This window comes from Colobus angolensis, unplaced genomic scaffold (assembly GCF_000951035.1).
Source record: "Colobus angolensis palliatus isolate OR3802 unplaced genomic scaffold, Cang.pa_1.0 Scaffold436, whole genome shotgun sequence".
Taxonomy (NCBI): domain Eukaryota; kingdom Metazoa; phylum Chordata; class Mammalia; order Primates; family Cercopithecidae; genus Colobus; species Colobus angolensis.
In genome coordinates this window covers 3,084,326-3,097,791 of record NW_012117777.1, presented here as the reverse complement: position 1 = coordinate 3,097,791, position 13,466 = coordinate 3,084,326, and the positions used below count along the sequence as shown (strand labels likewise).

The window sequence follows — 13,466 nt, the reverse complement described above, 5'->3', positions numbered from 1 at the left end:
GAGAACTGCTTGAACCCAGGAAGTGGAGGTTGCATTGAGCCAAGATCATGCCACTGCACTCCAGCCTGGTGTGCAGTCAGCCTGGGTGACAGAGCGAGACTTCATCTCAAAGAAAGAAAGAAAGAAAGAAAGAAAGAAAGAAACACAAAGGTTAGGCAAACAGTCTTACTTGTTACACTAAAAAAAGGAAAAGACAACTTTAAGAAATTATTCTTCTAGTCAATGTTTTGCTAAGGAAGTCTAGTTTTTTTTTTTTTTTGGTCACCTGTTCACAGGGTACAAAGGTTAAAACAAAGTGAAATGTAATCATAGGATATACTTTTTTTAATGCTGTTGAAGAAACAGAGTAATTTCCTTTAGCACACCAGTCTTAGAGACAAAAGAAAAAAGGTAAGCTCTATATATTTATAGCTTTGGTTATTGTTGTATTTTTTAAAAAATCATATTTAAGTTTGTTAAGTCTGTACAACAATCTTTGCCTTTAAGAAGTGATGAAAAATAAGAAAATGTGATTATATTTTCACATGGTCTACCTCAAAAATACTATATACCTGGGACATGGCCAAAGGGTCTTTCCTAAATAAAGTTAGAATACAATACTAAGTAATTGTTTTGGGGGAGGGGGGAAGGTTTCATCTAGCCAATCAAATTTATAAGATTTTTTATTTTAAAATACGTTAATCACAGAGCATTCTGAAGTGACATTAGTCTAAAAGCCTATTTGCAAGATAAAAAAAAAGACTGGCCATGAGTTGATAATTATTGAAGCAGGGCGATAACTATTCTCCTTACTTAGGTTTTTTTCCTTGAAATTTTCCATTACAAAAGGTTTTAAATTTGAAAAAATCTACACAATAAATAAGGAAACGAAGTTAATTGTGTATTATTAACATCGTACTCTAAATACATTGAATTCTGGCATAAATATCTAAAATATTTAATGGAAAAACTACATTTAGATTTTATTTAACAAAACCAAAATAATTGGAGCACCTCTTTATTTCATAGCATATAATAATCATATAAAATAAATAACTTAAGAAACATGTACTTGAAACTTTATTAAGAACAATGCTTCTTTTTCAGTATCTACCATTTCCTTTGAGTAAAGCTCTTTTTTTGTTCCAGTAACGTAGATCATATGGTAGGTAAAAATGCACGTAATTTTGTGAAATAACAAAAGAAAATGATATTCCATTTTCTATTCCAGTTATCTATTTTATATTAGTTCCTAAGTAATCACTATATGAAACTCAACTATCATTTCAAAAAAAAATCCAAATTAGAAAATATTCCAAAAGGAGAAATAAAGCAACAATAACTGACTTCCTTTAAAACCAACGGTTGAAATAGGCTAAACTGACTCATGGATGGTTTCTGCATTATTTACTTGGCTAGCTATTTTGCCTATATGATTTTTCTTTTTTTAAGACACCCAATAATGCTAGCAAATACTTTGTCTGGGGATTTGAATAGTGTCATGAAAATCAACATTCACCCCCTCTTACAATCTTTCTCCTCTCAAAAGGCACACAAATATGTGAAAACTCTCACGCATAGTATGGATCAATCAATGTATTTCACAGCTTCAGACCTAACAATGCTCTACATTTGTTGAACGCTTTCCTGTACAGAATCTACCATATACACTGCTTCTAAGATCTTCCAAATGGAAAAGAAAAAAAATCCTTTTCTAATCCTTATGATTTTTTTCTTTTAGCACACTTGAGAAAACAATTATTAGCATTAAATAGCAGATACAGATAATAAATATAAAACTATACTCTGTCTCCATTTCCACATAAGCTCACAGTCATGCCTTGCCTCTATTACTTTGTTCACCTGCTTCTATTTCATATCAACTTTTAACTTAAATCTAGTTAGTTTTCTTTGTAGCCCATTTGCTTTCTTTCACTATCCCCATCCTATTTGTTTCTGGAAAAACATAGCACTTCCCTTAACTCACCTCTCCTCAGTCACCTCTGCATCCTACCAGAGACATCAGTAAGTATGTCACCATATCATTGAGAAATACTGAAACAAGCCATTGAAGAAGCTGAACACCTATACCTAGGAATCATTAAACACAGGTAAACTACCTTTTGTAAATGATTTAGGCATCCCTCTTCTGTGGGCAATCTTCTTGAATAAGTGATAGCTTAAATGCACTTCTGGCTCTAAAAGGGATTCTACTATGATCTACATCCAAATTTTATAAAATATAAGAGGCAGAGTAGCTTTTTCTAACAAATTTGATTTAACTATGGAAGGAGGGAAGGCAGAAGGGGAATAAGCATAAATGGATTAACAAATCGAAGGCAATGAGGAAGCTGACTAGAACAGATTAGCACTAAAATAGCAGTAAATTCCTTATTGCTAACGAGGTGAGAGACTTTAGTATGCTGCATGGATTCTTGCTTACTCTGATTAGTTTTTCTTTTTTTTTTTTCTGAAACAGTCTCACTGTCACCCAGGCTGGAGTGCAGTGGCACAATCACAGCTCACTGCAACTTCTGCCTCCCGGGTTCAAGCAATTCTGCTGCCTCAGCCTCCCAAGTAGCTGGGATTACAGGCACCCACCACTGCACCCGGCTAATTTTTGTATTTGTAGTAGAGATGGGGTTTCGCCATGTTGGCCAGGCTGGTCGCAAACTCCTGACCTCAGGTGATCTGCTCGCCTCGGCCTCCCAAAGTGCTGGGATTATAGGCGTGAGCCACTGCGCCCGGCCTACTCTGATTAGTTTTTCTATTACCTGCTGTATGAAATAAACTTTCCTTAAAAAAATCGTTAAGTAACTAATTGTAACAAATGCTGTAAGAATGCTCAATTTCTGAACACCCTTAAGGATGACAGAATATATTTATATATTTTCAAACGGATAATTTGTTTGCAAAAGGGTTTCTAAAATTGACTTTAAGAAAACAGAGATAAAGAACAAGAAACATCAAGGTCATGAATAAAATGACCAAATAAAAAAGTAACTATTTGGCAAGAAGAGTACAGTCCAATAAATGTCGATTTCTAGGCAAAGCTGAAACCTTAAATGCACCCATTAACTTTAAATTGTGTTCAAAACCTGATTAACATGAAAATAAAAGGTAAAAAGGGATATAAACTCACAAGGACAAACAGAATGGAACAGGAGGCAATAGCAATGAAACCTAGAAACCAGAAACCTAATAGCTGAGTGGAAACTGACTAGGAAAACAAAAATTTCCCAAGTCAGCAATGAGAAAAGCTGAGAGCCACTTGAATTGCACTGCAGAAACTCTAAATAGCCCAGAAATTGGCAGCACCAGGTATTCTGAAAGTAGAGGAGAGGCTAATTCCTCTCTGTCTGTCTAGCCAGATAATGTTCCTTTTCTACACAAGCAGATTAGAGGATCCCCCAAGCCACGAGAATAAAACAAAGGGAATTTGGGCAATGGGCACAAGTGAGTGCAAAGGCATTGTTGAGATTAAGTTATAGTTTCCATACTAAATATTGATATAAATCCAGCTTTTTTATCACTTAGCACTCAGAATGCTGGCTACCAGGCCATTATCTCTTCAGGCAGTAAATCAGAAGAGTCATTTTGTGGATAATGACATTCCCTAAGAAAACAGTCCAGCAGTTACACTCCGTGGTCAAGTCTAGAAACAATGAGACCCACACAAATACATTTTCCTATCAGCTTTTTAGTTTCCCACTCTCACACATACACCCTAAATAAAATATTAACAGACTAAGAAGAAGGCCTCCAATATAAAGGACACTGCCCAAAGATAACTGGAAAAATACAATCTAAGGATATAGAGGCTATTCAAACAAAAGGTACATAACAAAAGGCACAATGATAAACAAGAAAATATAATATATTCATGCAACAGAATACTAATAAAGAAAATATTCTGAAACAAAAAAGCTCTTAGAATTAAAAAATAAAAAATTAATAGAAATAAAAAATTAATAGAAGAATGTGAAGATAAAGTTGAGGATGTCTCCCAGAAAGGAAAGCAAAAAACACATTGAGATAAAATGTAGGACAGTAAAGGTTTTAAAATCATTCCAGGAGGTCCAACACCCAATTGAGGAAATTCTAGAAAAAAAAAAGTGAAATTTTATTTTAAAAAATAAAGAAAACTATATCATCAATGAGATAATTCAGAAAATTTCCCAAAACTGAGTGACATAGCTTCTAGATGGAAAAGACTGACCAAGTACCCAGTTTAATACATGAAAACAGGCCAGGTGTGGTGGCTCATGCCTGTAATCCCAGCACTTTGGGAGGCCGAGGTGGTGGATCACGAGGTCAGGAGATCGAGACCATCCTAGCTAACATGGTAAAACCCTGTCTCTACTAAACATACAAAAAAATTAGCCAGGTGTGGTGGCGGGAAAGACACAGGATAATGAATATAGTATTGATTTTAAGAGCTTAGATAAATAATTAGAATGACATGGTATATTTCTTAACAGTAATACTAGAAACTCAAAGACAGTAGGGTAATACCATCAACATTTTGAAGGAAAATTACTTCTTACCTAGAATTCTATCTCTAGTCAAAATATCTTTCCAAGTCTAAAAAGTTTTCCCTCCTATCCACATTCTCTAGAAGCTACTGAGGAAGCTCCATTGAAGAAAGGCAATAAACCAGACAGGGCGTTCTAGAAAATAAGTACCCAGTAACAAAGGCAAAAGGTAGACTCTTTGATGAGGGTGGAAGTAAACAGTTGTGCAGAAGGCCTAGTGATCAGCTAGCTCCTCCAGATTAGAGGATGGTAGCAGGCTCTGGGAGGGACTTTTTAAGCTGATGAAACAGGTTAAATACTTAATATCCATAAACAAATGACAGATATGCTAGGGGAGAGTTTGGTCATAACAAGAAAACTAAGCACATGAAAAAACAGTACAATTAGTTTGGAGGAAACAAAAAGGGTGCATCAACAGAAAAGTGATCCTGTTACATGGCTTAGCCAATAACAGCTTTTTATTGAGTGAGTTCAATCATTCACGATAGTACAAACACTGAATACTCATCTAACCAAAATTACAAGTAACTATGTTAGGAGATAAAGACATAGGAAGTATATATTTGATGTGTTGGAGATGAAGGGAGGGGGTATTTGAAAGAGAGCTGAAGGGGCTGTCAATTCCAAAATGGTGGCCAAGAAGCAAGCTGGCTTCACACCCCTCTACAGAAAACCAAAAACAAATATACAGACCTGAGATAATTACCAGCAATATACCAGAATTCAAATGTGAAGATGAGACAGTTCTAGGGCCACAGAGAAGTGAACAAACTTTGAGCAGATAGTAAGAGAATTGGACGTCCATATCCACAATGCCCCTCCCCCCATTCAACCTAGCACAAAGCATGTGGGAAAATTTCCCCCAAATCACAGTTTCTACCCACCATCTTGTATTCCCTGGCAGGAGACTTGTCCCTGCTTTAACCCATGGGAAACATCTCAAGTGCCTGGAGAGAGAAATATTCCTGAGGACATGTAGAGACAAAGAGGAGAGACAGGATTACCAGCCCCAGCTCTGGAAACTGCTCTGTAACTCAGCCAAAGCGACACCACATCAGAGTGGCTGTTCAACAGCACCACTTTGTAGGAGGTTGGCTCCACAGGTCTCTAGTGTGGGAAGGCTGGCTGGGCATGAACCTCTAGCCACCCTTCCCACACTACCAGGATATCCCCTGGAACCTTCCCATTCAGGAAGAGCAGTGCTCTGGTCATTTACCAGAGCCAAGGTGAAGCTGGGCTTAAGGTGCCATCTAAAGCTGAAAAGGAGGCAGCAACCTAGTGATAAAAGACTCTCTAAGCAAATATATTCAATAAAAAACAAAATAAGCCACACAGAGAATATTGGAATAAACAACTAATCTGACAATGCAATGATACATATATATATCTACAAGAAATAACAGCCAACAGGCCCGGTGTGGTGGCTCACACCTATAATCCCAGCACTTTGGGAGGCCAAGACAGGAAGATCACTTGAGGTCAGGAGTTTGTGACCATTCCGACTAACATGGAGAAAAAATACTAAAAATACAAAATACGTCTCTACTAAAAATACAAAATTAGCCAGGCGTGGTGGTGCATGCCTGTAATCCCAGCTACTTGGGAGGCTGGGGCAGGAGAATCGCTTGAACCCAGGATGCAGAGGTTGCAAAGAGTCGAGATTGTGCCATTGCACTCCAGCCTGGGCAACAAGAGTGAAACTCTGCCTCCAAAAAAAAAAAAAAAAAAGACATAGCGAACAGGGAACCATGATATGTTGGTCCATTTTTCATTGCTATAAAGGAATACCTGACATTGGATAATTTATAAAGACAAGAAGTTTATTTGGCTCACAGTTCCACAAGTTGCAAAAGCATGGCACCAATATCTACTCAGTTTCTGGTGAGGCCTCAGGAAGCTCTTAGTCACAGTGGAAGGCGAAGGTGAAGCAGGTGTGTCACATGGCAGAGAGAAGGAGCAGGAACAAGAGGAGGAGGTACCAGACTCCTTTAAACAGCCAGTTAGTAGCTTCCAGTCAGCACTATGCCTTTTAATTGGAGAATTAAGTATATTTCATTGCCTTCACTGTTAGATCCTATAAAATATTTAAAGAAGAACTAATACCAATTCTACTCAAACTCTTCAAACAAAATTAAAGAGAAGGGAATATTTCCAAACTCAGTCTACAAGATCAGCATGACCCGGATACCAAAACTAGACAAGGACACAACAAAAATGAAAACTACAGTCCAATATCCCAGAAGAACACAGATGCAAAAACCCTCAACTAAATAACAGCAAACCAAATTCAACAATACTTTAAAAAGATTATTCACCATACCAAGTGAGATTCATTCCAGAGATGCAAAGATAGTTCAACATATGCAAATCAATAGGCATGACAATATGGTTTGGATATTTGTCCCTATCCAAATCTCATGTTGAACTGTAATCCCCAGTGTGGGAGATGAAGCCTGGTGGGAGGTGTTTGGATAATGAGGGCAGATCCCTCATGAATGGCTTTGGGCCATCCCCTTGGTGATAAGTGAGATCTTGCTCTGAGTTCACAAGAGATTTGGTTGTTTAAAAGTGTGTGGCACCTCCTTTCCCACTCTCTCCTCCTTGCTCTGATTTCATCATGTGATGTGCTGGCTCCCCTTTCACTTTCTGCCACAATTGTAAGCTTTCTGAGGCCTCCCCAAAAAATGAACTGCACCATGCTTCCTGTACAGCCTGCAGAACTGCGAGTCAATTAAGTCTCTTTTCTTATAAATTACCCAGTCTCTAATATTTCACTATAGCAGTGCAAGAACAGCCTAATACACATGGTAAGCTGGGCACAGCGATATGTGCCTGTAATCCCAGCTTCTCAGGAGGCTGAGGTGGAAGGAACACTTGAGTCCAGGAGTTTCCAACCACCCTGGACAGCAAAACAAGACTCTACCTTAAATAATTATTATTATAAAATAAAATAAACATGATATATCACATTAATAAAACCAAGAACAAAAACCATATAATTATTTTAATAAATGCTGAAAACACAGTTGATAAAATTCAACATCTCTTTATGATACAATTCTCATTAAACTGGGCACACAAAGAACATACTTCAAGATAACAAATGCCATATATGACAAACCCACAGCTAACACCATTCTGAATGGGGATAAATTGAAGGCCTTTCTTTTAGATGTGGAACAATACAAGGATGCCTACTTTCACCACTTTTACTCAACACAGTACTAGAAGTCCTGACCAGAGCAATTAGGCAAGAGAGAGAAATAAAAGGCATCCAAATTGCAAAAGAAGAAGTCAAATTAGACTTGTTTGCAGATGACAGGCTTTTTTTTTTTTTTTTTTTTTTTTTTTACAGAGTCTCGCTCTGTCACCCAGGCTGGAGTGCAGTGGTGTGATTTCGGCTCACTGCAACCTCCACCTCCCAGGTTCAAGTGAGTCTCCTGTCTCAGCCTCCTGAGTGGCTGGGATTACAGGTGTCCACCATCACGCCCAGCTAATTTTTGTATTTTTGGTAGAGACGGGGTTTCACCATGTTGGTCAGGCTGGTCTCAAACTCCTGACCTCGTGATCCAACCATCTCAGCCTCCCAAAGTGCTGGGATTACAGGCACGAGCCATCGCACCCAGCAGACATGATCTTATACTTAAAAAAATTTTTTTAAAAAACCACCCTAAATATACCACAAAAAAATCTGTAAAAACTGATAACTGAATTCAGTAATGTTGCAAGATACAAAATCATCATATAAAAATGGGTAGAATTTACACATGCCAACAGTGAAGAATCTGAAAAAGAAATCAAGAAAGCAAGCCTGTTTATAATAGCTACAAAGACTATAAAATACCTTGCAATCAATTTAACCAAAGAAGTGAAAGATCTACATAACAAAACCTATAAAACACTGATGAAACAAACTGAAGAGGATACAAAAAAATGGAAATATAATCCATGTTCATGGAGTCGAAGAACATTGCTAAAATATCAATACTAACCAAAGCAATTTACTGATTCAATGCAATTCCTATCAAAATACAGTGACGCTCTTCATAGAAGTAGAAAAAAAATCCTAAAACTCATACGGAACCATGAAAGATCCCAAATAGCCAAACAACCCTCAGCAAAAAGGAACAAAGCTGGAGGCATCACACTACCTGACTTCAGAATTTTCTACAAAGCTATAGTAACCAAATCAGCATGGTTTGGCATAAAGACAGATCCATAGACCAATGGGATGGAATAGAGAACTCAGATATAAACACACGCATTTACACCAACTCATCTTCAACAAAGGTGCCAAGAACATACAATGGAGAAATAATAGTTGTTTCAATGAATGGTGCTGGAAAAACTGAATAACTACATATGGAAGAATGAAACCAGACCCCTATCTCTTGTCATATCCAGGAATAAAAATGAATTAAAGACTTAAATCTAAGTAAGACCTCAAACTATAAAACTGTTGCAACAAAACATTGTGGAATTGCTCTAGAACACTGGTCTGGACAAAGATTTTTTTGTGTCTGTAAGACCTCAAAAGCACAGGAAACCAAAGCAAAAATGTACAAATGGGGTTTCACCAAGCAAAAAACCTTCTGCGCAGCAAAGAAAATGGTCAACAAAGTGAAGAGACAACCCACAGAATGAGAGAAAATATTTGCAAACCACCCATCTAACAAGGGGTTAATAATCAGAAGATATAAGGAGCTCAAACAACTCACTAGCCAAAAACAAACCAATAAAAAACAAATAATCCAAGTAAACATGGCAAAAGAACTAAATAGGCATTTCTCAAAAAACATACAAAAGGCAAACAAGTATGTGGAAAAAATGCTCAACATCAGTAATCATTCAGGGAAATGCAAATCAAAACTACAATGAGATATAATCTCACCCCCAATAAAGTAGCTTCTATCAATAAGACAGGCAATAACGGATGCTGATGAGGATGTGGAGAAAGGGGAACCCTCATACACTCTTGGGAATGTAAATTAGTATAGCCACTCTGGAGAACACAATGAAGGTTCCTCAAAAAACTAAAAATATAACACTTACATTTATATTTGATCCAGTAATTCCACTGGATATACATTTAAAAAAAGGAGATGACTATATTAAAGAGATAGCTGCACTCCCACATTTATTGCAGGACTATTCACAAGAGCAAAACTATGGAATCAACCTAAGTGCCCATCAACAGATGAACAGATAAAAAAAAGCAGCATATATATACAAGGGACTATTATTCAGCCATAAAAAAAATGAAATCCTGTCATTTGTGGCAACATAAATGCAACCAGAGGTCATTATGTTAAGTGAATTAAGCCAAGCACAAAAAGACAAATATCGTACATTCTCACCTGCATGTGGGAGCTAAAAAAGTGGATCTCATACAGATTAAGAGTAGACTGGTGGTTACCAGAGGCTGGAAAGGGTGGTGGGGAGGGAGGAATGCAGAGAAGTTTATTAATGCATACGAACATACAGTTTACTTAAAAAAGAAGGCCTAGTGTTAGATCAGTAGGGTAATTACAGTTTACAATAATTTTTTTCCTTCAACTTTTATTTTAAGTTCCGGGGTACATGTGCAGGTTTGTTACATAGGTAAATGTGTGCTATGGTGGTCTGCTGCACAGATCAACCCGTCACCTAGGTATTAAGCCCAGCATCCATTAACTATTCTCTGATGCTCTCCCTCTCCTCTAATTTACTGTACATTTAAAAACAGCTAGAAGAGAATTTGAATGTTTCCAGTATAAAAAAAAGAAAAATATTCAACGTGATGGATACCCCAAGTACATTAATTTGATTTTTTAAAATTATATGAATGCACTACATTATCACATGTACCCCAAAACTATATATATCTATCATGCCTCAATAAAATTTTTAAAAATCACCATGGGGGGGAAAAAGGGTGCTAAAGATTCTCATCTCTCACAGTTTTAAGTCAAGGTTAATACCAATAGATAATGCCTAAAATTGAAAAAATCAAGACCATCAACATAAGCATATACTTATGTATAAATATATATTTTCCTGAATTTCTTTTGTGCACTTATATATTAAATATTTAAAGTTTACAACCACTTAAATTGCTTTAAAGCTCCTTTCATCATATCTAGAAACTAATGAGACACACTTAAAGATATTAATTCTCTCTAAAAAGAAAAAATAAAAATAAGTCTCTCATTCTTCAAAGGGGCTTTCTAATTTGTTAAGATCAGAGTCCAAGGATGGTGAATGGCCATGCACTTGTTTCACATTTTATGTATTTCAAGAAAAAGTAGATTTGAAAGGCCAGGATAAGTGGCTCATATCTATAATCCCTGCACTTTTCAAGGCTACGCCAGTGGCTGGGGGGAAATGGCTCGCACCCAGGAGTTTGAGACCAGGCTGAGTAACACACGGTGACGCCATCTCTCCAAAAATTTTAAAAATTAGCCAGGCATGGTAGCGCATGCCTGTGTTTCAGCTACTTAGGAAGCTGAGTTGGGAGGACTGCTTAAGCCTGGGAGATCAAGGTTGCAGTGAGCTGTGACCATGCCACCAGGTCTGGGTGACAGAGTGAGACCCTGTCTCAGCCAAAAAAAAAGAATAAACAGATTCAAAAGGGCAAAAAATAAAAATGTCCTTAAAATCTCTAAAGTTCTAGTTTACCATCAAAATAAAAATACTCTCTTTTCTATCAGGTCTGCAACATGAAAGTCACAGGCATCACAATCCTCTTTTGGCCTCTCTCCATGGTATTATTATCAGACAAAATCCAGTCTTCTAAAAGAGTAAGTTTTTACAATCAAAATAGTAAAAATATTTTCAAAGGTACATTTTCTGTATATTTAGTAAAATATCAAAGGGCAATAAGAAAGCAAAGAAAATCTGACCTACTAAAATTGTTTACTTAGCTATGTATATCCAAATTCCAATTTGACAAAAGCAGCCTTCATTTTTCAAAACTGAGTTCTTTAAAAGTTGATTAAAGGGAGAGATCTGAAAATTTTCACATAAAATCAGAAATTAGTTTCAAGACTAAAATCTTGTTTAAAATGTAGGAAACTTTTTTTAAAAAAATCATGTATTTATGAGGGAAACTGCTATTGAATTACTATTGGTGAAAAAATCTAACTGCAAAAACAGTAATAAACAAGAACTATTCTTAGTTCTATTTATTCTCAGTTTACTATTCAGTAAAAACCAGAACTATTTCTTTCTTTCCATCTATATCCACATAAAGGAAGTATTTCAGATTGTGTGGCTCTTTAAATTCAATACACGGCTCCATTTCTGATATAAGATAAATATTTCCTTTTAAAACACCAAACTTTGAACTGTTAAACCCAGAGAGCTATATATTGACATTTATTGATTGCTTTTGAGACGGAGTCTCGCTCTGTCGCCCAGGCTGGAGTATAATGGCATGATCTCAGCTTACTGCAACCTCTGCCTCCTGGGTTCAAGCGATTTTCGTGCCTCAGCCTCCCAAGCAGCTGGGATTACAGGTGCTTGCCACCATGCCTGCCTGGCTGTTTTTTTTTTTTTTTTTTTTTGTATTTTTAGTAGAGACAGGGTTTCACCATGTTGGACAGGCTGGTCTTGAACTCCTGACCTCAGATGACCTGCCTACCTTAGCCTCCCAAAGTGCTGGGATTACAGGCGTGAGCCACCATGCCCAGCCTATTTATTAATTATTTAACAGCCCTAGGTATAATGTTGTTAGCTCTGCTGATTTTAAAAACACATATAGTTTAAAATAATTTCCTCACTATAAAGCAATCGTGCATACTGGAATATCAAATGTTAACAGAATTATTATTTACCATATATTTCCACATATATAAATGGGAATATACCAATAGCATTACTTTCTGTAATGATCATGTAATAACAGTTGGAAAATACCCGTATAACAAATTGGAATCTCTTTGTTCAATTGTATGCATCAGAATATCCTTAAATTTTAGTATTTCATCCCAGTAAAGAAAAAGATTTGCTCTACTATAACACCAAAGATTAGATAGTAGGTTTTTTTCCCAAAGTAATTTCCTTCTAATGTCTAAGTGCTGAAATATGAAATTTGAGGAAATTCTATTAATATGTTTTTCTGATTAATGCATTCTTTTTTTTCTTTTTCTAGGAAGTCCAATGTAATTTCACTGAAAAAAATTATTCCTTGATTCCAGCAGATATCAAGAAAGATGTTACTATACTTGATCTCAGTTACAACCAAATTACTCTTAATAGTACAGACACAAGAGTTCTACAGACATACTTTTTACTCACAGAGCTCTACTTGATTGAGAACAATGTTACTGTCTTATATAATAACAGTTTTGATAACCTCTCCAGTCTAGAAATTTTAAATATCTGTAGAAACTCCATCTATATAATTCAACAGGGTGCATTTTTAGGCTTAAATAAACTAAAACAGTTACATCTCTGCCAAAACAAAATAGAACAACTGAATGCTGATATATTTGTGCCTCTAAGAGACCTAAAACTTCTGAATCTGCAAGGCAATTTGATTAGCTATTTGGATGTACCACCACTATTTCATCTGGAATTAATAACTTTATATGGAAACCTATGGAACTGCTCTTGCAGTCTATTTAATTTGCAGAACTGGTTGAACACATCAAATGTGACATTAGGTAAGCTATCATAATTAAGCAAAACCAACATGTGATTAACTCAATGTTCCACCACAGAAAAATTTCTCGTATCATGTTTTAAAGAAAAGGAAGCAGCCAGGCGCAGTGGCTCACACCTGTAATCGCATCACTTTGGGAGGCCAAGGCAGGCGGATCACCTGAGGTCAGGAGTTCGAGACCAGCCTGGCCAACATGGTGAAACCCCATCCCTATTGAAAATACAAAAATTAGCTGGGTGTGGTGGCACATGCCTGTAGTACCAGGTACTCGAGAGGCTGAGGCAGGAGAATCGCTTGGACCTGGGAGG

At 36.7% G+C, this 13,466-nt stretch overlaps 2 protein-coding genes across 5 annotated transcripts in view; one reads left to right on the top strand and one right to left on the bottom strand.

Moving 5' to 3' along the window:
• Positions 1 to 13,466, bottom strand: part of IFT74 (intraflagellar transport 74) — a 129,650-nt gene that overhangs the window by 61,514 nt on the left and 54,670 nt on the right. The window lies entirely within an intron of this gene.
• The window catches only part of LRRC19 (leucine rich repeat containing 19), a 4,402-nt gene continuing 2,148 nt past the window's right edge, over positions 11,213 to 13,466 (top strand). The window contains exons 1-2 of the mRNA XM_011957108.1: positions 11,213 to 11,293; positions 12,646 to 13,159. Coding sequence (XP_011812498.1) covers positions 11,213 to 11,293; positions 12,646 to 13,159 — 595 coding nt within the window. The remainder of the gene's footprint in view (positions 11,294 to 12,645; positions 13,160 to 13,466) is intronic.